This window comes from Phyllostomus discolor, chromosome 7, assembly GCF_004126475.2.
Source record: "Phyllostomus discolor isolate MPI-MPIP mPhyDis1 chromosome 7, mPhyDis1.pri.v3, whole genome shotgun sequence".
Lineage (NCBI taxonomy): Eukaryota > Metazoa > Chordata > Mammalia > Chiroptera > Phyllostomidae > Phyllostomus > Phyllostomus discolor.
The window spans coordinates 126,429,532-126,454,135 of NC_040909.2; the positions used below are offsets into that span (position 1 = coordinate 126,429,532).

At 41.8% G+C, this 24,604-nt stretch overlaps 1 protein-coding gene across 3 annotated transcripts in view; it reads left to right on the forward strand.

Moving 5' to 3' along the window:
- Nucleotides 1–19,761, forward strand: part of LOC114514699 (MDM2 binding protein) — a 54,600-nt gene extending 34,839 nt beyond the window's left edge. For 2 of the 3 annotated variants that reach the window (XM_036031382.1, XM_028533932.2), the window contains exons 16-22: nt 4,910–5,065; nt 8,162–8,257; nt 15,374–15,640; nt 16,688–16,937; nt 17,513–17,626; nt 18,671–18,736; nt 19,283–19,761. In XM_036031382.1, the coding sequence (XP_035887275.1) occupies nt 4,910–5,065; nt 8,162–8,257; nt 15,374–15,640; nt 16,688–16,937; nt 17,513–17,626; nt 18,671–18,736; nt 19,283–19,321 (988 nt within the window). In that variant the 3' untranslated portion in view covers nt 19,322–19,761. The remainder of the gene's footprint in view (nt 1–4,909; nt 5,066–8,161; nt 8,258–15,373; nt 15,641–16,687; nt 16,938–17,512; nt 17,627–18,670; nt 18,737–19,282) is intronic. The other variant, XM_036031384.1, reaches the window with a different exon arrangement.
- Nucleotides 19,762–24,604: the final 4,843 nt, after the last annotated feature.

A 24,604-nucleotide genomic window follows, 5' to 3' on the forward strand; every position in this document is an offset into this window, starting at 1 on the left:
TTAGGAGTAGAGAGATCAGTTAGATGTCATTTCTGTGGTCGACGTGAGAGAGAACTTTGATTTCTCACTACAGTAGCAGTGGGAAACAAATTCGGGTATATTTTGGTGGTAAACCGGAATAAAACTTTGTGATAGACTGGATGTGGAGGAGAGGGGAAGAGAGGCATCCGAGATCATTTATGTTTCTGGCTTGAACCACAGAGTGAGCGGCATTCTCCCCTGTGGGATGGGGAAGGTTGGGGGGAAGTTGGGGCAAGGGCAGCTTTGGGCAGAGACACCGAGAGTCTGCTCTGGGCGCCACGTGTGCTCGGTGGCAGCAGTTCCCACCCTTTTGCATCTCGTGGCACACATAAACTAATTACTAGAATTCTGTCGTTCACCAAAAATATGTATTTTGCTGATCTGACCAAAAAAAGGTAGAATTTTGATTGATACAAGAAATAAAAATAGTAATTACCTCCCCTTTTTGCTCCAAAGTGACTTTTAAAATAAATCAGGCCTGTACTTGTATATAAGGATCTCTGGAACCAAGAATTAACTAATCAGATGCAACTTTATCATACAACATGACTGATTAAGATGCACCTCTATTATATGACCTGTGTATTTATAGTTCAAGACAGGACATTCACACAGGATGGCTGTTGTTGTGTTGGCTGTTGTCATTTTTTATTCAACAGTCTAAGGGAAAGGAGGTCGGTGCCCCTGACTAAATAGTCAGGTGTTGCATGTTTTAAAAATTCTTGTAGCTCACCAGTTAAAAATCACTGCTCGTGGATAGCTCATGTGTACATAACACGTGGACTGGAGGAGAAATCTGTAAGTTGATTTGGGGGTATCCAAAGGGGTTTTTAAATACACACTAGTGGACAAGATCACTTTGTAAACCATGTAGGGAAAATAAAAGAAGACTTAAGATTACACCTCGAAGATTTCTCATGTTTGTAGGTCAGCAGGAAGAATTCAGTCTAGGAAGAAGAGTGCGAAAAGGGCAGGCGCACAGGTTACTCACAAAAGAACTTCAGTTTTGTGTTGATTAATTTTAGACGGTATCTTTAACTTCCCGTTGTGACAGATGAGGTGGTTTACACCCCTGTGTCTCTTCACTTGAATCCATCTTGCACCTCTCAGCCTTGTGATACTTGCAGTGGACACTTGTTTCTCTTCTTGAGGTCGTTCTCTCTCACCTGCTCTAACTGGGGCTCGCCCTTTCCACCTGCGCGACTGTTACCCTGCCACTTCTGTTGATCCCATCTCTAGGTTAAGCCTCTATTTTCTTGGATCTTGTATCTTATTGAGAAGTCTGGTGCCAGTTCTCATGTTGTTCTATAATAGGTAGGTTTTCTTTCTGTCTCCAGGACATTTCGAATTTTCTGTTTTGTTTAATGTTCTGAAATTACATGAGGCCATCATGGTGAGATGTTTTAGTCTTATGAGATTTTTTTTTCTAGCTCTGGAAAATACTCTGTTGTTATTTCATTTTTACTATTATTACTGTAGATTTTATTTGTTTAGTTTTAGAGAGAACGAAAGGGAGGGAGAAAGAGGGGGAGAGAAACATTGATGCGGGAGAGAAGCATCAATCGGGTTGCCTCTCACAGGCCCCCAGCTGGGGGCCTGGCTCACAACCCGGGCGTGTGCTCGGACCAGGAATCAAGCTGGCAACCTTTTGGTTTGCAGGACGACACACAACTCACTGAGCCACACCAGCCAGGGCTCTTTTGTTGTTTCTTAGAGAATATTCTCCCTTTCATTTTGTTTTTTTTCTTTCTTATCTCTGAAATAGCTGTTTTAACTAACATTAGACAGCCTGGATTGATTTTTTCATTCTAAATTTTCTCTCAATAATCTATATCTTCATCTTTTTCTACCTTATGTCCTAGGATATTTCCTTGACCTTTGCTTTCATTTTTTCTGTTAAATATTTTGTGGTCATATTTTAAATTCCTAGTAATTCTTATCTGTTCCCTACCATGTTTTTTCATTAGTAACCTATTTTTTAAATTGATAATGAGAACTGAGAAAAATACTATGAGAATATTAGAGTCTTTTAATTTGTTTTATATTTTTGTTGAGTGATCTCATTATTCTTTGGATCTGATTTTTTGTTGTTGTTGTTCCTTTGATGAACATCTGTTCTGTGTAGCTTTCCTCCAGCGTCTAGTGGTTTATGTCTGTTCACAGCTAAGAGTTTAGTACTGGGCTGCTCTGCATGGGTAGCTGGCATGTCCTGTCCCCATGTGTGTGTAGGCCCGTTCCTGACCTAGTGCAGCCTGATTTAATGTTGGGGGGAGGGGGAGCATGCCTGACAGGCTTTCCTGCAGGCGCCCTGGGGCAGGCAGCCTGGGTCCTCACCCAGCACTTATTAGGGGGATTTGTTCCGGGCGCATCATACAGACACCGAGGCCGAGACCTGGTTCTGGATCTTCCGAGAGCAGTTTCTTTGTCTCTGATTTGAAGGGAAGCGCACAGGGCAACGTGTGGTGGGAGAGGGTGGTACCTGAACAGCTGCTCTCGTAGTATTCTTAAAACATGTCATCTGATTTCTGCCCATGGTCCCCTGTGAGCCCAAGATCAGGGTCGCTGTGGCTCCATGGGCGGGGACGGAGAAGACGGATTCTCCCTGTTGTGTAGGTTTATCTCCAGTTCTCCTTGAGACGCTTGCTCTAGTTTATAAATTTTTGGACTTCGTTGAACTCTTTGGTCTGCTTAGCGTCTGGTACTTCTACATTGTGATTTCAGTTGTTGCGATTAATGTGTGTATTTAATCCACCGTCTTGAAGTGGATTTGTCATTCAAAGTCTAGACCAAATACCAGCATTCTCGTGAGCCTTTGCAAAATGCTGCAACTCATCGCTATCTTCCTTCTTTAAGCATCCAAGGGCTGTGTTATTCTTCCATAAAACTTACTTTATTACACCTTTTCTACTCATTCTGCATTGGTATGTTTATCTCTCTGCACTGTCGTCACCTCCTTCCTCCGACTTCAAGTCCATCTGTACACTGCATCATGAGCAGTGGTTGTGGATCTATGAATCAACACCAGTGAACTCTTTCTACGAGATTGAACTCTTACGAGATTTACAAAGTAAACACTCAATCGATATTTGTGTGCACTTCAAAATATGGGAGATACCATTGAATTCCTAGTTGTGGACAAAAGTTATGTTGCATGCTTTAACAATTTATTTTGTGTTAAAATGGGTTTAACTGGAGTACTGAGGACCAATACATGGTAAAATTTAGAAGTCATTAGAATTTGGTGTTAGACAAACACAGTCACCTTTTTGTGACTTTGTGGCCTCCATCTTTAAGATGAGGAAGACAATACCAGTCGTACTTCAATGTTGTGAAAACTTAATGAGATAGTGTATCTCATTAAAGAAAAAATACTTTGTAAGCTTGAAAACACCAAGCAAAATAAAGCATTGTCAGTGTTTTGGTTTTTGTTTCTTTGTTTTTAACCCAAAACATATTTGGTGGTGTAATTTATCACAAACAGGCTTTTAAATTGCTCTGATATCCTTGTGTCCAGGATTCTATATAAATGCAAATTATACATTTCCCTGTTACATCCAGCCTGTGAAATGATTGAGAGTAATTTTCATTAAGAAACCTTTGTGAGTTACTACTAGAGAATAGCTCTATAGAAATTAAATTCAGCTCACAATACGGTTCTTGCCTTCCTGGAATATAAAGTTCAAGGAACATCTTTGAGTATTTTCTTGTCTGTTTTTATTAGATTTGTATTTTCAGTTTAAAAATAAAAGGAATGGGAAGGGGACACCATCGGAACATTATTGATCTTTAATGTATAGCAATGTAAGTTCTAACCCATAATGCTGACATTTTAATCATGTAATTATCAGTAAAAATGCTTGATCTGAGTAGTAAAATAATCAGGAAATAGTTAAATTGATATGAAGTCAGGAAATTAATTTTCCCGTGCCATTACTGAAAGATTTTATTCATGCTTTGGTGGCAGAGCCACAGCATGGTCTGTGACTTAGTACTTGACAAAACCTTTCAAATTCTCTGAAACTGAAGTGTTTTCCTCTTTCAGGTTTTTAAAACGTACTGAGAGCTTTTTGGGTTTACAAATAGAGTGACAGGGTAGAAACAGCACCTAATTCGACTCCGAATTAGGTGTACTTACTTCTTCAGGTGTGATAGCCCTGTCACTCTGGGTGTGCAGTGCAAACTGCTGTGTGTTACCTGAAAAGGGGAAATAACCGGTTGGTTTTGTAGGCTTGGTATGCTGATTTTCACTTCAAAAAGTACTCATTGTCAGGTGTTATCTTAATCTTGAAGTGAGACCTAATCTGTCTTTTTTGAGGAAATATGTGAGGATTAGGAATACACTGTATGTAAAATAGTTGCACAAGCGTACAGCCCTGCGTGTTACTGCAGGTGCATTGACAGCTCACTGCTTGTGCACAGTGTCGCGATCAAGGCTACATGAGGCCTCAGAGAGATTTCTGATTACTCTCTCATTTCACGGTTGTGCTCCAGGTAATCTTTCAAGTTCCTAGAAAATTGGAACATTCAGTCTCTACCCATAAAATTTGCAATATTGTGACATTTCAGAACACACGAGTTTTGATTTAACTTTTACAAATTTGATGACTTCATCCTACTAAATGATTGATCGTGCCATCATTTATAAAGAATATAATTATTTTAGTGAAGTAGTAGCATTGCTGATACAGTCACTGCAAGTTTCACTGTGATCTATAGGTTTTTTAAAACTATACTTTGATACTAAATGATTTGCAAAGATTTTCTTCGTAAATGTATAGTTCTTCAGTTTTCTTTGTGCGTTTTTATGGTTTCCGCTCACGTCATCTTTTCCTGACGATGGTGAGTTCTCATCGACTTTTAATGAACCTACGTGACATTGTCTTCTCAGAGCTGGTTCGTTGCCTCGTTCATCCGAACAGTTGCTGGGCCACAAAGAGGGTGCGCGGGACTCGATCACACTATTGGATGCTAAAGAGTTGCTGAAATTCTTTACCTCGGATGGATTACCAGTGGGAGACCTTCAACCTTTACAGGTTCAAAAGGGGTAAGTAATACAGTTATAATTTCCAGTTAATTAAAAAAAATCATTTAAAAAACACATGCATCGCATTTCCCCAGTTCCCTGACATTCTGTGCCACGTAGGCAAAATGTGCATGTTGATCCCCATGTTTATCAGTTGGCCTTGATTCCTCACGTTATACCGCAGCCAAAGGCCCTGGTGTTCTGTGGTGTTGCGTGTGAGGGACACAGAAGTAATTAAAGCCGCCTCAGCATATTCCTGATAAAAGTCAGTAGCTTCTACTTTGTGTACAAAGGATGGTACTTTTTGGAAAAAAATTATAATTTGACTTGCAAATACATATTTCTAATTCTCTTTTCCGTGTTCCTCTCCCGTTTTGATTTTGCTGCTGTGTACTTGTCATGACATTGTCAGTCATGCGGAATGGTAGCAGGAAGCAGTCTTTCAACGAGAGAAATGGGAAATGTAATAAATTTTTATTTTGAAACTAAAACATTATCAAGTAAGAATTAAGTGTCTACATGAATAATTTATAACTAATTGGACTTCCCAGACAATTTCTGCTAAGTTAGTAGTTATTAAAAAGTGGATGTTGTTACAGCTGATTTAAAAAAAAAAAATCAGGTGAAAACACAAGTATTTGAAAGAATTGAATAATTTATTCACAACCCTATTTTCTTTTAAATTGTTAATCCATTATTTTGAAAACCCTTCTAATGGACCTTAAAAATTATAGATCATTTTGATCACTTTTGTAAAGCTTGTTTTGGAAGATACTGATTTTAAAGCTAAATTTTGGGAAGGATCTATTGGATGGTATTTACACATCAAAAGTAATACTAGAGCTTACTGCCTTCATGTGTGTGTTCGAGAGAGAGACACACAATTTGAAAACGGGAGAATTTGACCCTGTGTCTCAATGACTTACTGATCTCAATGACCTAAACACTGTGTAATTTTAGAGTAATTTTCTTTTTCTCCAAGCTTTAAGAGATTGATACCCTTTTTTGTGGGAATCAAGAAAGTGAAAAAGTAGATTCTGCATTTTGCCGTTTATGATGTGCACTTTTTTGCCCAAATTTTTGAGGGAAAAATGAGGGTGTGCATTATATATGGGTAGTACTGATTTGTTACCAGAACATGAAATATCTTATACCTTTTTGTATCTGTTCTTGTGTTTTGTAATTATTTATTACATAAAGTTTCTTGTACCGTATGTTCAAAAATAAATGCTAAAATTCCTTTATAATACAAAAAAATACCCAAGTCTCTATAAATAAATAAATAATTGAACTGAAAAATTAAAACAAGATTCTTTCCTGAAAGTTTGGGCTGAAAACGTGGGTATGCGTTGCACATGGGAGCACGTTACACACAGCAGAACGTGGTTCACGTTCCCATCTCTTTAGTTTCGGGTTATTACCCATTAAACATTGGGCACGAACTGGCCGAGTCAAATGGGCCTTCCCCAACTGACTGTGTGGGTGGGCCCTCTTGTGGTTGGATGTCTTTCTGGGTGCAGCGTTGCAGGGGAGATATATTTAATTCTTCCTGTAGTTTACAGGTAACTTGTGTAGGGAAGTTTGATACAGTTCCTTGATGTTAGTAAAGCACTGCATCATTATCAAATATATCTTCTGTCAAGTTTAAGGTTGAGGGGTGAGCTTTCACAGCAGTGAATCGAGGACCTTTGAACTCCTGTTAAACGTCTACTTATGCAAGGAACCATTATAAATGCTATATTAAATTAAAGCTCAGGCATAATATTGGCAACATATATATTTATTAAAATGTTTCTTTTAGAAAGAACAAGGTGTGAGTAAAACTAAACAAAAATAAAGTTGCTGAGAAGACTTGAAATCGGAAATGAAATGCAGCCTGGTGAAGGGAAGAAGTAAAATGACAGGCACCTGAAGCGATTCTGTCTTGTGGAGTCATTCACTTTTCCTGTCAGTCATCAGAGTACCAGGGTCATTGCCATTTGGTGGTGTCAGTGTTTGTGGGACACTTCAAGTGGATGCATTAGCATGTGAACTCTGGCTTTTAGAATTTATTAATGAGCCTATATATATATACGCTTTACACTTTAACGTAATAATTTCACATGCCTGCTATAGTACCCTAGATAATTTTCAGTGGCAAGTGAGCAGTTTCATTACTAATGCCACAGGGGGAATGTGAAGGAAAATTTATTCTTCGTATTTTACTATCTACTTGCCTTTCTCTATACCAGTTCCAAACCTTCTGACTTCAGACCCTGCTATTTCGGTCTTATCTCTATGTAAAGACACTGATGCCGAATTCTCCCATTCCCATCCAGCCTGTCCGAGCTGCAGGGACACGAGCCAGTGCTTTAGAACCGTGTCTGCCGACTCAGGCGGGAGAGAAGGCCACCTGTGAGAATGACCGGGAGAGCTGCACCTAGTTGCAGTGCCCTTCTCCCTGAGATTCTGATACACCCTTGCAGCTCTCCAGATGGCAGGGTTGAGCACGAACGTTGTACAACGTAAGATCACCCCGTGAGGAGTCTTAGCGTACCCGCTGACCGGAAGCCTGCCGCAGAGGAACCGGCGGCAGCGTTTAGTCTCGGGTGCTCTCTGACATTGTAAAGGCTGCTGGCTCCCAGAGTAGGTGTCGGGATGACCCCACTCCCAGTTCAGGAGAGATCCGGGTCCTCCCTGTGTTAGCAGGAGGAAGCGAGTCCCTCCTTCATCACCAGAGATTCAAGTTGGCTTTAATTCTTCTTCCCTAAAACAGAATTTAACTGAAATGCATAAACATTAGTTCACTACATCAAGAAAAAAATCCCCTAGGATAATACTGTTTCTTGAGTTTCCACTACAGATCATTTCCCACTCTTGACTTATTCGTGTTTCAGAATGGTTTTGTGAACTATGGAACTTACAATTTAAGAAACTTGAGGCATAGAAAACGTAAGAGACAAAATCCAGGCCTATCCCTGCTTTCTTTTCTCATTACCCTTCCTGCTGTAACTTCCTTTTTATCCCAGGTAAGATTCAGTTGTACTGAAAGAAATCAGATTTCTTTATGTAGACACTTTCTGGAATTTTTTCTTACTAAACAAACTTTAAATGTAAATGAAAAACTTTGTGTTTCAGGGAAAAGACTTTTGTCCTGACCCCCGAACTTAGTCCTCGGAAACTTCGAGTTTTACCTTTTGAAAAAGCCTCGGTGTGTCATTATCATGGAATTGAGTAAGTATTTTATTCACCCTTCATTCTTCCGTGTGTGGTTGATGTGGCTCATCTTATGTGAGTTTCAGGGGAGTGTACTCAAACGGTGTGAGCTGAGAGAGGGCCACAGAGCAGCTTTGTCAAAAAACAAAGTAGCACACACACAAATAATTTGTCCTCTGTTATAAAAAAAGTTATTGATTAATCAGTTTTATAGCATTTAAACATCCTATTATTAGTTTAGTTACTGGATATTTTAATCAGACTTATTTTGGTTCCCGTGTTGTGAGTGTGTTTACACTGTTGGTCATGTCAGTACTCCCGGGTCACTGATCACAGCAATTGCTCCGACACGTTAGATGAAACGTGTTCCCATACGTAACGTGTTCATTATGTTTGTGCACATTGTTTAGACTTTTAATTGATCCGTTTGAATAAAATTTCAAAGGATTCTCTTGCTTGAAGATGTGAGCAGTTTCTGAGGGCACATCTACCATTTTCATAGCGATGGTGATAATATGTTTTATGATAAATTGTCAAGACCTCAGTGGTTCATTTTGTAAAATATTTCACATTCTTAAAGCAAGACATTATTTTATGTGGATTTTTCATAAGTTAAAATAGAAAAGGACTGGATTTTACCTTAGTCCCTAAGAAGCAACTTTTAAGTTTACCAGTGAGCAATGGAAACACTCTTTTTGATTGGCTTGTAAGCCGGAAACCCATGTTTTTACTATACTATTAAAATACAGCCATGTGACTAACCAGGGGATGGGACAAATGAATGTCAGGAACAGTGTCAGAGAATTTCAAAGAAGATGTCTGAACCAAGTTTGAAAGAATGATTCGGCGTTTACCCAGCAAAAAAGGGAGTATTTGAGGGGTGAATGAGGTGCAGATGCTAGGAAGAGGAAACAGCATTTTCGTTCTTTAATAAAAGTAGTAGCGTCCTGCATTGTAATGAGACTGCATTCATGAAGTCATGAAGATCGGTGTTGACATGGCAGGGGAAATGATTTTTATGTTCAAGGCAGTGAAAAACCTTTATTTTAAAGCATGAAATTAGATGCTTGGGTTTGCTACATTGAAAGAAATCCCATTGTCCTTTGGTAAACTGAAGTATTTTAAACAAGAGATGTTGGAAGACTAAAATACTACCAAGACAGGGAAAACAGGTAGGAAAATACAAATTAAGAGCTATGTTAAGAACTTGAGTAACCAGTTAGATGCTGGGGATGAGAAAGAAGAAGGTAAGAATGTCTTGAATATTTCTATTCTAGCTTAAGCACATTGGGTGGATAGTAGTGCAATCTGAGAAAATACAGATGACACCATCCACCAGGTCATTCTAGGGATATTTAGGTTCCTTACTATGTTTAAATAAGATTTATTTTATTTAAGGAATATTTATGTTTGACATTAGAGGCAAAATCTTCAGTTACTTTATTTTTCAAGCATCAAAATGAAACTCCCATTAAAGTCAGGTGTAATTAAAGATACCAGCAATCATCACTTTTTAAACAACTATTGTTCTGCATGTTCTAGCCAGTAAATTAAAATAAGGAAAATTAAAGAGTCTAGAAGAGTTATATGTATTGAAATGAAGAACAAAAGTTTTGTTTGCATTTTGTTTTGTAGAGAAGAGACTTGAAAGATTATTTTAAGTAGTGGGAGAATTTGCAAAACATACAAAAAGCATAGTTTTTCTCTATGCAAATATTTCCAATTTTACACACAATGAAATAGCAAGTCAAGCCATCAATATCAGAAGTGCTCTTAGCAAGAAACGTAGAATAGAAAAATTTGCAAATGTTAATAACATCTGATTGATTAATTTAGCTTAACAAAAATATTAGTGGTCTATACTGAAAGCTTTTATGCAGGGTATTATTCACGGTGTTATTTAAAATACTAAGGAATAGAAATAATGTCTAACTTCAGGGGCTTGGTTAAATAAAATGTAGAACATCCATAAAATTAAATTCTGTGTTGTCACCAGAACGGCTCTAAGTTGAAAGACTGATAAATATTGGCAAGTATATGGCACAGTCAAAATTCCCATACAGTGTTGGTGGGAGTATAATATGGTACACCTGCTTCAGAAGAGGGTCTGGCAGGCTCTTATAAAGCTAAGCATACTCAGACCCTGTGTCTCAGAAATTCCATTACTAGGTGTTATGAAAACAACTTTGCAAAAAGGCTTGTACAAGAACATATACAGAGCGGTGTTATTCATAATAGCCCCATCTGGAAACTGCCTGGGTGTACAATAGAAGAGATTAATAAGATGGAATATGTAATCAAAGCCATACTACGCAGCAGTAACAGGGAACAACATAATTGAACACGCGGCATTAAACTAAGACATTAAACTCCCCTCTGTTTGAGGGTAGAAAAGACGGTGGGATTTGAGGACTTAAAAATGAGCAATAGGAACTACACCATCCAACGGTGGATCATTTCTGAAAGAACTCCCTTATGAAATGCTAATTTAAACCTGAATCGTTCAGAATTTTAAATTGTTAACAACAGGCAACTCAAAGATAACTACTGAGCCATAGGAAGGTAAGAAGTGCTGTTTGCTCAAGCTTTTCAGTTCTGGTGTTTGAGGGAAGACCTTACTTGGGAAGATTATAGTTTTCCCTCTCACATCAAGAAGTTAGGTGTGTTTCCCAAATAAACGTGAATTTAGCTAGCCCTTTTATTTAAATTATTCATGTTTTTAACGGGAGAGGCTTTTGTGTAGTTTTTACTGATTGAACGTTTTATTTGTACTTAATTTACCTTAGTCAACTTGAAGTGGGAGCTGCTTTTGTCTAGAACATAAAAATTTGATATGCCGGATTGGTTTTTGTTTTCTTCCTTCTTTTATTTGTTTTCTCCCTTGATTTTATTAAAGACCTAGGAATTAAGCATTACAGAAAAGCTTATAATAAAAACCAGTGATTCTTTATCACTTTCTACCTCCAGCCCCCATTTTCAGAAATAAGTGTCTTGTTGGTTTGATTTTAGTTTTTTTGGTGGTTGCCTCTTTTATTCTAATGGACATCTTATCAGTATTCATTAATAGTTTCATATAAAATGTTACTCCCTACTATGAAATAAGACGATTTGGTTTCCCTTCTCAATTTGAGTTTTCTGCTCTTTATTTTTACATTTTAAAATAACATACCTGCTCTTCCGTTTCTTATTTCATCAGCTATAAAGCAGTGTCCTTCCCACTTTGTTTGATAAGAATCTCTTAGCGAAACCTAATAAGCATTTAAGATATTTTTAGTGTCACTTGAGTCTGAAAGTTGAAACATAAACAGTGCTACAGTAATGATCCATTCTACTTGAGAAATACACTAGTATTGATACTGTATTTGCTGTGTGGTGAAAATACTGACCCTGTGAAGCACGTGTCTTTCTCTCCAGCCCTACAAAAAGCCCATCCAAGTCACCAAAGCACTGATTTGGATGGAATAAGCTATAAGAATTCCATTTTAACTGATGACTGAAGTATCTATCACCTAACTGTATGTTTCCCAAAATGCTGTAGTTAGACTTGGTGGTTCCGAGTCTCAGCTCCCTTCTGCTTTCTTCTCTCTCTCTTTGTAACTGTACTCTAGAAAAAATTTACGGGTGCATATACATTTATACTATTTGGATGTATTTGTCATGAGTATATATCAAAATATTAAGAGTTATTTGACCGCTGTTTCCTGATTGGCCTAAATGGATATGGAACCTTAGTAATTTATACACATATAATGTTAGGAGATTCTGATTCACCACAGAAGAATAATTTTCTTCTTGCCTACTAGCTATCTACCTCCATAAGCAAAAAAAAGAAACCTAGCTGTTATAAATTTATGCTCATTAAACTTGGGACCTTGAGATCGAACTGAGGAAGCTGAGGAGATGAGCACCGTGAATCCAGAAATGTGATTTTTTCAGGAAGATTTGGGTTTATTGTGTGGGGGCCTATAGTATGTTAAATAGGTCGTGCAGTAGAAACAAAATTCAAGTGAAGTTTTAAAGAAAATTAAGAAACTTCAAAGGAAGTTTCCCCTTCCTGCGTTGCTGTAAGCCTTTGGAATCCTCCAGCTCTTCCTCTACTCTGACATGTGGGACATGTGAGAACATACATGGACTGCCGACTGCAGATCGGGGTTTCCTGAGTCAGAGCTGAGCATGTGCACCGATAGCTCGTTTGCCTTTTCACTTCCCTAGCCTGTCCTGGGGCGTAGGATTCCAGCGGTGGTAGGAGGCACTGTTTTCTTTAACAACAAATTAAACTCTGCTGCCAAACTGGCAGTCAGCTGGCCACACCAGCCTCTTGCTGCTGTGAATTTTCTTTCATATTCCAAGCGATCCGGCAGGTTCTCGTGCTCTCTTTGGCATCACTTAGTGTATGGTAGGCTTATCTTGCCTGTTGTGTGGTTACAAGACAAACATGGCTTTATTTTATAGGGATTTTTTCCTTTGGACACATAAAGCATTTAGTTATTGTTTTGCAAGAAAACATGGAGCAGTGGTCATTCTTCCAGCCGTGCATGTTTTACTCCGCTGATGCCGACTGTGCGCTCTGCTGCTGTGTTTCTGCTCCTTCGTTATTTACTAAGTGCAGTGACTTGTTTCAGTGGCATCATAATGTCATCATTTCAAACACATGTTAAATGGCAATTGAAGTCAACGTGCACAGTGCACAGAATTCAGTCGAAGGGCTAACATCATGGACAGCTGTGATCAAGAGATGTTAAAACTAAGAAAAAAGTTCTGCATCACCCTGGCCCGTATGGCTCAGCTGGTTGGAGTATTCTTCAATAAACTAAAAGGTCTTCACGGTCCAGTTCCCAGTCAGGGCACATGCCTGGGTCGTGGGCTCGGTCCCTGTAGGGGTGCTTGCAAGAGGCGGCCAGTCGATGTTTCTCTCTCACAGTGAAGTCTTCTCTCTTCCTTCCTCTTTCCCTCCCTCTCTTCCCCCGCCACTCTCCCTCCTTCCTCTCCCCCTGTCTAAAAAAAATCAATAAGCATGTCCTTAGCTGAGGATAAAAAGAAAAATTCTTTATTTTAGTATCAAAATCTTAGAGTAAAAAATATTTATTTAGAGTCAAAATATGTGTCTTTCTCAAAAGTTCTCCACAGGTGGGTCAGGTGTTACATTGTCTCTTGCCTGGAACCTTCTTAACATTTATGGCTCTTCATTTTACTCTGGATTATATCAGTTTTGTCCATGGTTGAAATTGGGCTTATCAGTAATGCTTAGGGTTGCTGCTGCTGACTGTTAGTGAGATATGTTTTATTAAACAGCACACTGGAGAAAGAAGATTAGGGAACTGAGAGACCTGGGTTCCAGTCACTCCTCTGCCACCAGTTAACATTCCGACCTAGGGGCTCCGCTTTCTCCCGCTGAAGTGAACTGTTGGGCTAGACCAGAGATCTTTCCGTCCTAGCTGCACTTCAGAATCACCTAGACACCTTTTTAAAAAATGGCCATGGGTGGGTCCCACACCAGACCAATTAAAGCAGAAACTCTGCATGTAGACGGGGTGTCAGTATTTCTCAGAAGTCTTCAGAAGCTTCTGCTGTTCAAGGCGGGGTTTGGCCTCTGGGGAAGGTGCTTCCCACGCCTCACACAAGAGGCGCTGTGCTCCGGTGGTTCGAGCCGGGCTCTGAAGTCACGGCCCTGCGTTCCAGTCTGTGCATCCGCAGCGTCCTGTGAGATCTGCTGTGGTAGACAATCAACCCAGAGACGACAAGGACATAATAATAATAAAGACAGCAGCAGCTTGCACATATCAACCGCTTTGCTGGCAGGGTCTAGGCAGTGGTTCCGAGTGCTACTTCTCCCCGTTCAAAGGATGCTCACGTAGCTCTTTGAGATGACTGCTGTAAATCTCATTTTGCAGACAAGGCAACAAGGAGCCTAGGTAAAGTTAAATCAGGTTCACACAGCTAGTCTGTGATGGAGCCCGATTTAATCCAGTGAGTCTGACTTCCTAGTCTTGCACTCAGAAATCAACTCTGCAGATGTCACAAGGGACAGAGGAAGTCCTTAACCCCCATCAGATGTTAGGGTAACAATACACTCCGTGGCAGTTGAACGAAAAGCTTATGGAGGCAAAATCTGATTTTAGGGAGCATCTTGGAAGTGTACAGGTGGACAGAACAAAGCAAGGCTTTCGTTTTTATAGTCTGTGGTCAGTACGTGAAGTGATCTGTGTTTCCTGGCCGCAGCTGTAGCAGGAGGGCAGTGAGGGGCTTTCCAAGGTCACACATCTCTTGGGTGCTTTGCCTCGTGTGCTTATTTGCTGTGCGTAACAACCGGGACTTCTTCAAGTCCAGGCAAACGCACGGAGCTAACATCTCACTGCTCCCTTGAGTCAGACTGAGTGAGAAGCCAGATGCACAGAGGCATCCGCAGTGTCTGAAGGGAAATCTGTCAGCCAGTCAATAAGGTGGGAAGTGAGCTTGAAAGAAAAATTTAAAACATTCTGAGTTGTGTTTAGCCAGTGAGCCAGTTTAGAACGCCTTGATACACTTTTAATCTTCATGTTGAAAATAAACTTGCCCTTTCTCACTGAAGCCATCATTTCATGCTGCTACGTATCAGCCGTGCTGAGAAATCAGAGGTTGGTAGGGACTTAAAAGGTATTAAAGCAGCAACTGTATTATTTTGAAAATAAGCTGGAGGATTAACCCGACCTATTGCCCAGGAACAGTCCAAGGGGGACCAGCGTGTACTGCACATTTTGTGATCTCCGCCTTGTCACCTAGCAGGCCGGGAAACACTGTGTGGGGAGCTGGCTGTTCCCTCAGCTTCCCAGCAATTATTAGGAAGTGAAGTAAGACCTTTTAAGAAAATGTTTTTTATTTTTTGTTTTTTTTAAAGGTTTTATTTATTTTTAGAGAGGGAAGGGAAGGATAAAGAGAGAGACACACACACATCATGTGTGGTTGCTCGGGGCCGTGGCCTGCAACCTAGGCATGTGCCCTGACTGGGAATCGAACCTGCGATGCCTGATTTGCAGCCCGAGCTCAACCCACTGAGCTATGCCAGCCAGGGCAAAATGTTTCATTGTTTTTTAATTGCCAGGGTAAGTGGACTGTAGTCAGGGCTTTGATTTAAAATTTTTTTTTTCTCTCCTCTAGATACTGCTTGGATGACCGGAAATCTTTAGAAAGAGATGGGGGGTTTTCTGAGCTTCAGTCTCGCCTTATTCGTTATGAAACCCAGACAACCTGCACCAGAGAGAGTGTCCCAGTGCCCACGATGCTGAGCCCCCTTCCGTCGCCCGCGGTTTTGTCCGACCCTGGCAGTGTCCCCGATGGAGAAGCCGTGCAGAGTGAACTTCTGGCCGAAGCTTCCCGACTGAAAAGGAGATCAAAAGATCCGCATTGCCTCAATCCCAAAAAAAGGTGTTATAATTAAGAACATGGAAATACTAGTATCTTGACAAAGTATTTTAGTTCCTGGGGTGATTTTTTTTTTCCCATCATAGTCTTTCATATGTTTAAGTTGCTTTCTGCACAGATTTTAGATTAATTCCTTCATACCAGGAATTTTGTTTTTATTGTGAGCCGTGGATGATTTGCTTACAAGTTATAAAAAGAAATGGCTTGGAAAAAACACTGTTTCTTGCATTATGTGCTAATAATACACAGTCCATTAACACGGTGGATTGTAGGGTAGTGGGGCCACGGAACACTGCAGACCTCATACTGCAGCCGCGGCCGCTGAGCGGCTCTGCGGCGAGGCTGTGTGGGGCAACTGTCCCTGGGGTGGCCATCCCTGTCCCCAGGGTGCTGGCCGCCCTCTCTTGCCGCCTCCCTCCTGTGGCGCCGCATACCGTCGAAGGGTTCCAGGAGGCGCCGTTTTAACACGGCTGGTTCCACACAAACAGCTCTAGGACCTACATTCTATAATGGTGCTTTATGTGAGACTTCCCTAGATACTTCTTCTTTGCCAGCCAAATAGAGTGTCCAAATACTTAAACAGAAATTAGAAGTTTAAACTTCTGCACAGGTAGTTGCATAGGTCCAGTAAGTATAGGTTACGGTTTCTTCATCAGTAAGATTATCTTACTATGAAGCACCCAAGTAGTGCTGAACAGACGGGTGTGTTACCTGTGAACAGCACCACCAGGCATTCCCTAGCTGATGAGCGTGAGAAACTGTGACTGAGTGGGGAGGGCCACAGCAGTATGGCTTGTTGCTTTTCCTGTAAGCTGAAGTGCTACTTTGTCATTCACTGCCTTCTACATCTTAGTCCCTCGTTTGAAAAACTAAGGGAGCAACTGTGTGATGCGTTGATTGCTTACTTAAGGCAGTAGCAGCAGGAACTTTTGTTTGCTTTTCTTGGGTATGTTTATGTTTCAGTGGATGTAGTTGTAACATTTAAGACAGCAAATGGACTTCATTGTTGATTTACTTAATCTTTGTTTTCGGTGTTTTTCCCCACAGTAGACTTGTGAAGTCTGAAAGTTCAGATTCTCTTCTTTCTCAGATGAGTGGCAATGCAGATCATCACCACCGTGCAGTGACATCCAAAAAGCCACGGGGGGAGAGAGCATTACCTCTGACTGGTCCCTCAGTTCCGGTTCACAGCTGTGAAACTTCCAAAGTCACTACAAAGGCCAGTGCAGGTCAAGCACAAGTGCGTGAATCCAAAACACCAAGGCAGATCAAGGAATCGAGATCACAGAAACATACCCGGGTAAAGGTTTACTTCCTGTCTCTCTTAGTTCTATACGGCAAGAAATTCCTTTATTTGGTTCATTTAAAAGGTATGTCTAAACATTGTGTGAATGAAATGGTATCTGTAATTTAGTTTAAAATGATCCAGTGCAAGAAGGATAATGGGATTGTGGGTGGCCAGTGTGTAAATGAAACAAAATTAGCCACAAATGTATCCTTGATGGTGGGTGATAGACATTTGAGACAGAGATGTGTTATAAAATGTTGTCTCTACTTTTCAATGTGTGAGATTTTCCGTAATGGAAAATAAATATACATCTATACATCCCGGCTGCGTGTAGCTTTTACACTCAGATTTCAATCCAGGAGTCACGACTTGGTTTCCTCTGTTAGCAAACCCAGTCACCTCTTGCTAACAGGTGACACGCTGTGACGCACGTGACCGTGCAGACATGTCAGGTCTCTGTCCTTCCCAGTGGTTTTGTCCTAATGAGCTCCTCTGTCTTGAACGTAATTACATGGTTGTGTAGTTTATAGACGTGAACTCTGTACCTTTTCCAAGAAACGTCAGTCCTGTCTTATGTTCTATTCAAGATGTTGAAAGACGTGGTTACTAAAACCCTGCGGAAGCACAGAATTACGGAGTCCCACGAATGTTTCGCCGCCTGCAGTGAGCGTCTCTTCGAGATCTCCAAGTACTACCTAAAGGTGCGGCGTCCCCTCTGCCAACGGCGGAGTCGAGGTCATGTTCTCAGGTTCCTATGGAAATGTTTGCTGAGTATTTTTATACTGATTGCTTATAACTTGTTGCCAGATTCTTTTAAAAATGGAGATAGAAAAATTGGAGCTCAAATATTTAGATTTACTTGATTTTTTAAAAGATTTTATTTATTTATTTTTTGGGGCGGGGGGAGAGAAAGAGAGAAAGAGAAAGATCAATGTGCAGTTGCTGGGGGCCATGGCCTGCAACCCAGGCCTGTGCCCTGACTGCGAAACAAACCAGGGACCATTTGGTTCGCAGCCTGCCCTCAATCCACTGAGCTACACCAGCCAGGGCACACCCAGTTTCTAGTTTTGAATCCATTATCAGCTAATTGCAAGACCCTGGACATATCAGACATTCAGATGACAGTTTTGTGAAACTTAGATGGTTTTAGATTATCTCCAGTGTTAGGAGTGTTAGACGTGAATCACAGCTTTGGAGGAAAGAAGTGACAACGTGAAGCCTGCCTGGCATATAGAACACCGGTGAGAAACAGACCAGTTCGACTGGCACAGACTCCCAGGTGCTCGGGCCCCGAAGCCACCAGGGCGTGGAAAGCAGGGGCAAGATGCCGAGTGGAAAAGAGGGGAACTCGATCAAGTTCTAACGCGGGAACCCGGGAGCCTGCAACTTGTTCCGCTCGCCCTTCACCCCCAGCGCTGGCTGGGGGATCTGCTACACGCAGCTTCCTTCCCACCACCGTGATAGGGCGCAGGTCAGGCTGCACCGGGAAAACCCAGCTGGCCCCCAGTCACCCTCCTTTGTAAAGTCACCACTGAATAAGTCCTACACAGACAGGGCTTCCAGTAAGGTTGTCAGCATCTCTTTTTACATACGGCTAGGTGGGCAAGGATTAGCAGATGCCTCAGCAGTGCTTCCCATAAGGAAGATGCCACAACATCAAGGATAATCTCACGTTTGTTTAGTAACGACTGGTCTCTTGTCATTTAGTGGGCAAGTTGTAAAACGCTGTGTTTTGTTCCGTTTAGGATCTTAAAAATTCAAGGGGTCTATCAGAGGAAATGAAGAAAACCGCAAACAAAAATGTGCTACAGGTAAGGCACGTGTTCCCACAGAAGTGCGTTCAGTTAAACTGCCGCTCCGTTCGCGGGCAGCCGTGGTGCTGTTACCCGCGCGGGAAGAACAGCCTTTAACGTGCTCACTGCCAGATGCGTGCACGGCGGTGTTTCCTGGGACCTAACAGGCTGCTCTGTGGAGTGATGCTAAGAAAGACAAATTAAAAATCAATGATACGAAGATCTGGGAAAATGAGCCTGTTTTGATTAGTTAGTTTGAAAATTTGGTTTGGTTGCTTTCTAGTGACACTTTGAAAACGACTTTAGATCAAGGGGAGAAAGCAGAGCAGAACGCCGCCGTTTTGTCCGGAGAGGAGGTCCCGCTCCTCCGCAGGGGGGCAGGCGACAGTGCGCTCCCGGCAGAAGAGTGAATGTGTTTTTAAGAGAAAATAGGTTTTGGGATTCTGACCGGTTCCTTTTTATTTTACATCTCCACCCTCCTCTTTTGAAGTTTTCATTTCTTTTTCTATCACTTAACCTTTTTAGTAGAAATGAACCATAACCATATTTTTTTTCCCCCTCTAGGTGATTGAGTGGGTGTTAGAAAAGACAAGCAAGAAATAGCAGAATCGTTCTCTTTGGACACTTGTTAATTGCGGGGAGCTACTACTTCACTGCTTCCTCCCTGAGGTTGAACATTATAAACAAATTTCAAACTTTATTCAAAGAAGAGATGTTACATCTCTAAAGAATTTCATAAAGATCCCATATTTATGTAGTTTTGAGAATGCCCAGTTAACGTATTTTTAATTCTGTACATATTTTATAGTTTCCTATTTTAATTGTTTAAGTTAATATTTTTATATGTTTTTAAAATTTTACTCTCGGTTATTTAATTATTTCAATAAATAGAAAAAGCAATTTCTTTACTTCTTGGTAAATGCCTTTGTTGCTAGATCTATTTAAATTACTGAGCCTCAAATAAGAGAGTGCAAATGACTTTTCTTGTGTATTTTAACAGCGTAATTGATCAGATTGCTCCCGATTTAGAAAATATCGGCAAAGAAATTCAAACAGGTCTTCCCGTACCCCTGCTCTAGAGCTTCCCCTGGGAGCTAGCACTGATGTTCATTTGGTATCAAAAGTGAAGAAAGGGCAGAAATTGTGAAAATAAGACATAGCAAACATGACCAAGTACGGATTCCCAGAAAAAAAGTATCTTTTCCCCATTGTGGAAAATCTGGAAAATGTGGAAAATACAAAGAAGAGAGAAACAAATTTCAACGTTGCCCTCGTTATCTATAGATAACCTCTGTTAATATTTAATATACGTGTAGTTATTTTTAAAGCCTTTTCAAAATTGGGGTCGTGTATATGTGTATTTATGTGCATTTATGTATCTGTTCATTTATAGTCTACTTTTCACACAACAAAGTGTCATGAATTTTATATCGTATTGTTTTTAAAACTGCATAATACAAATGAAGCAAAATTTGTTTAATCAGTTTCTTGTTGGACATATAAGTTCAGTTTTTTCCTGTTATAAATAAAATTTTAATGAATCTTCCTACTGCATCATTGATATTTCCTTGGTATAACTTTTTTAGGAGTGGATTTTGGGGTGGTTAAGAGTTTTGGTAAATATTTCCAGATTGCCTTTCTGAGAGGCCGGTTTGCATGCCCTCCAGCCAGCGGTGTCTGTCTCCTTTTTTGGTGACTGAAAATAGCGAGGGGCACATTTTTTAAATATATTGACCTCTCTTTAATTGCCTGTTTTTATTTTGAATATTTTAATTTTTCTCACTGGCTTGTAAGGGTGACGTTTTGCTTGTGGTGTTTTTGACCCGGGGAGGGCCCGAGCGTGAACACTGCAAATACCAACTGGCTGTAAGCTCAAGCCCAAGGAGTGAGAGGCAGGCTGGGCCGTGGTGCGGCTGCGCAGACACGGGGGCCTTGCCGCAGGGGAGGAGCCCCACGGCCCTCTCGGTGAAGTGAGCGTGGGAGGGACCTAGAAAGGTGTCTAGGAGGGAGTGTAGAGGCCGAGCTCAGACACCAGCTACTCGGGGGAGTTTTCACTGGTGCTCGGCATAATGCTGAAAGCTCGCTCTTGAAATTGGGGAGTTCGGAATGAGACCCTTTCTCTTGGGACAGGGAGCACCGCAGGTTGTCACAGGCAGAATGTTTGGAAGTGCCAGGGGGGCCACTTGAGTGTTTTCTTAGGTGAGTGTGATTCCATGTAGAAAAGACGGACCACCTGAAGAAGGAACTGGTCTGTTTCCCAGCGAAATGTAAATGAGGCCCTGAAAGGGCTTAGGGCATTCTGGATTGGAAGAGAAAAGGGTCCCATTTCTAGCGTCTCCAAAGGCAGAAGCGTCTCACACTAAGAAATAGCCTAAGGAAAAGGATCATTGCAAAGGTGAGTTTATACAATCCTTTATTAAGTTCTTAGAAACATTTAATGATTTAAACACTACGACAAATACTACAAACTGTGAAATTGTATCTCACGGTATTGGTTTGCACTTCCCTGGTAACTAATGACGTTGAGCATAGTTTCATGTGCTCATCGGCCATTTAGATGTCTTCTCTGAAGAACTGTCTACTCAAATGCTTTGAGCATTTTTAATCGGATTATTTGTATTTTTGTTGTTGAGTTGTAAGAGTTCTTCATATATTTTGGATTCTAGTCCCTTATCATATATGTGATTCACAGACATTTTCTCCCATTTGCCATTTCTCCCAGTGTCTCCTCACTCTACAGCTTTCCTGTATCTGGGTTTGTGATCCCTGCGGAGTTAGTCCCCTGGGTGCCACGGGAGGAAGGGGTCGCCTTCACTGTTCTGCATATAAATGTCCAGCTGGCCAGCAATATTTATTGAAAAGATTGTACTTTCTCCGCTGAATTTTCATCACAATGGGAAGTTCATAAAGTTTTGAGGAATTTGTATAACCATAAAAAGAGCTCCCCTGCCCACCAAGTTCCAGTAGGAAGGAAGCAGGATGGGAAAACTCTTTAGTGGCAAACAGGAACTATTTCTCTTGGGAAACAGACCTAGAAAGCCACAGCCAAGAGTCCGCAGGGCGGGGCCAAGAATAAGGGACTAGGGCACCACTTTCAGGTATCGGAGTGAACCCTGGTCCCCATCCCCCGCCCCGGCAGTGAGAACTGATCGCGTGTGCCCCGCTGGACTTCATAACCCCCTTGGAGGAGTGCCTGGTCCTTAACGAAAGGGGGCACCTGCTGCGGTTATCCTGCCCCTCCCTTACCATTGTGCGTTGGATGCCTCCGTGGCAGGTGCCTGGTTTAATTGGTTAATTATGTCACAATATCCTGGATTTTAAGAAACCACACTCTCGGAAGTCTCAGCCCTACCTGGACCAGGTGAAGATCGTGAAATACCAGACTTGAGCTGTGCTGGGAGGCAATGAACATAATTTGCATGTAGGAGAATGAAAATAACTGTGGCCAGAGAGTAGAATGTGGCGGTTAAATAGGACCACAAAGTTCTGAGCTCTTCCCATGAGTAGATGGAGCCTGTTTCCCTAGTCCTTACATCTGAACGGGCCACGTGACCTGCTTTGACCACGTATGGTGGCCTAAATGACATGGTGTGAGCCGGAGCCCAGTTCTCAAGGACCTTGGGGCTTCTGGTTTGCTCTGACAGAATCTGGCCCTGACGGTAAGGGAGCCTCCTAAGGGCACGATGAGAAGCCAGGAGAGAATGAGGTGGCCCCTCCGACAGCCAGCAGCAGCTGCAGGACAGCATCTGGGACCTTCCAGTCCAGCAGAGTGCGCCAGCTAAATACAGCCACGGGGGTGAGTCGGGCCAGTCCAGCAAGGGACTGTCCAGCCAACCCGCAGAATAGTGAGAAAGCACATGTGGCTACGTTGTAAGCCACGGGGTTGTGAGGTGGTTTGTTTTGCATAAACATTAGGTTCCGTTCACATTGAAGAATTCATTGAGAGGCCAAGTCCAAGAAGGAAAGTTGCAAAAACTACCTTTATTAAGGCCTTAGTTTGAAGGCCCTACTTGCAGAAAAAAGAAAGCTGCTTTTTGGACCGTATTCGCCTTTCTCATGGGACCCAGAAAACTTGCCAAGGAAGCGATTCCTTGCCCCTTGTGCAGGTCAGAATCACAAAGCAGAGAAGCTGCAGTTAATGAGGCATAAAATGAGGGTCTTTTTGGGTGTTGCCTTTGAGCTCTTGGGAGGAAATAGGCTTTATTCATCCAAAGAATTATAGTTGAAATTTGCTGAAAATATAACTGGCTTTGTTTCTTGGGAAGAATGGAGTTATTTTTTTTTTCCCCCAGCATTCCTAGGCCCTGGTCCAAGTCAAAGCAGAATTGCAGCCCATCAGGCCCACGGAGGTCGGAGTCCGGGTGGGCAGCTTTGTCCTAGGGACGCCCTCTCCACAGGGGACGGGCTGGTTGTGCATCTGTCCCCACTTGTGTCTCTTGCCCCCTCACATGTTGCCACCCTCCAGCTCTGCTCCACCCCTCCTGCTCTGACCCTGTCTGACCGACATTCTCTGTATCGAGCCTCACGCGCTCCCAAGAAAAGGCCTTATTTATGTCCAAGAAAAAATGACTAGAAGGTAAAAGTCTTTTCTGTCGTCCTGCACGTGTGATTGCACACCCGCTCGGGCACAGCTCAGCCACACTGCTGAGGCACCGGACCTGCTTCCCCCCGTGAGGTCGGACCAGGTGTGATTTAGAAGACCACAGGTGATGCGATCATTCACTTGTGGCCATGTGTGTAATCGTTTTGTTACTCAAGATTTTATAAACAACTTAAAAACATTATTCACCATTATCAGAACATTATTTACCCACAACAGGAAAACCTTTTCCAAAGGGGTTTTAAAGTGCCTGTTTAAGAAGTTCACGTGACAGAGAAGCGTATTAAGGTCATCCATGTGGTGCTGGTCCTATTTTCCGGCAATAACTGATAGTAATGAGGGCTATTTTTTAAAAAATATATGCTTTCAGGCATTTTTGTACATGTACAAGCATATTATGTGTCCATCTTTTTCTCCACTGAGCAAACCCAACACCCCATTTTATAAGGAGTATTTTTAATCCTCTTTGCTGTTGAGGTAAAAGTAATAAAGGTGTTTGGACAAGCTCCCCAGAAAACAACAGCTGAGTTAGGGATGAAGTGCTGAGGCTTTATTTGGGAGGCCCAGCTCCAGGGCACGGAGAGCGAGGAAGCAGCACAGGGGAAAAACGGCAGGGAAGGCAGGAAAGGAAGGCAGGGTGATACGTCACTGCACTGGCCGGCGCTTCACGAGACCCAAATAGACAGCCAGTGCATCCCCAGGAAGGAAGGGGAAGAGGGTTATTTATCTGCCCAGCTCCTTCCTATTATTTCCTGCTTGGCTCGCAAAGATTTCAGTCCCCTGTAGTTCTGGGTTGCTCAGGTCACTTCCTTTTAGCAGCTGCTCAGGGTACCAGTCCTTATGCCCTGCAGTGTGGGCTGCCGTTCAGGTCAGGACCCGATGACAGAACCCAAAAATTCAAGCGTACATCTCCTCAGTCTGGCTACCTGGCAGCAGCCGAGGGGGGGTATCTGGGGAGGATGCATTTCCCAGCAAGCAGTTAGTGGGCTCTAAGTTTAGAAAGATTTAGTTGAAGCAGAGCCAGCAGTACCTAACATTGAGTAAGCAGCCCAGAGGCTAGGAGCCTGGATGCCAGCATTGAGGGTATCCATGGTGACACACAGAGCATGCCCAGGATTGTCGTTTAACCTACATGCACTCAGCCTTTTTTTAATTGTTATCCCCTAACTGTAAGCTAAAAACATTTTGGAAAAAGAAAGTAATGATGATAAAATGACTTTAACATGGAGGTGCTGAGTTACAACAGCTACACTCAAAGACAAAATGAAGTCATTTTGGTGTAGATT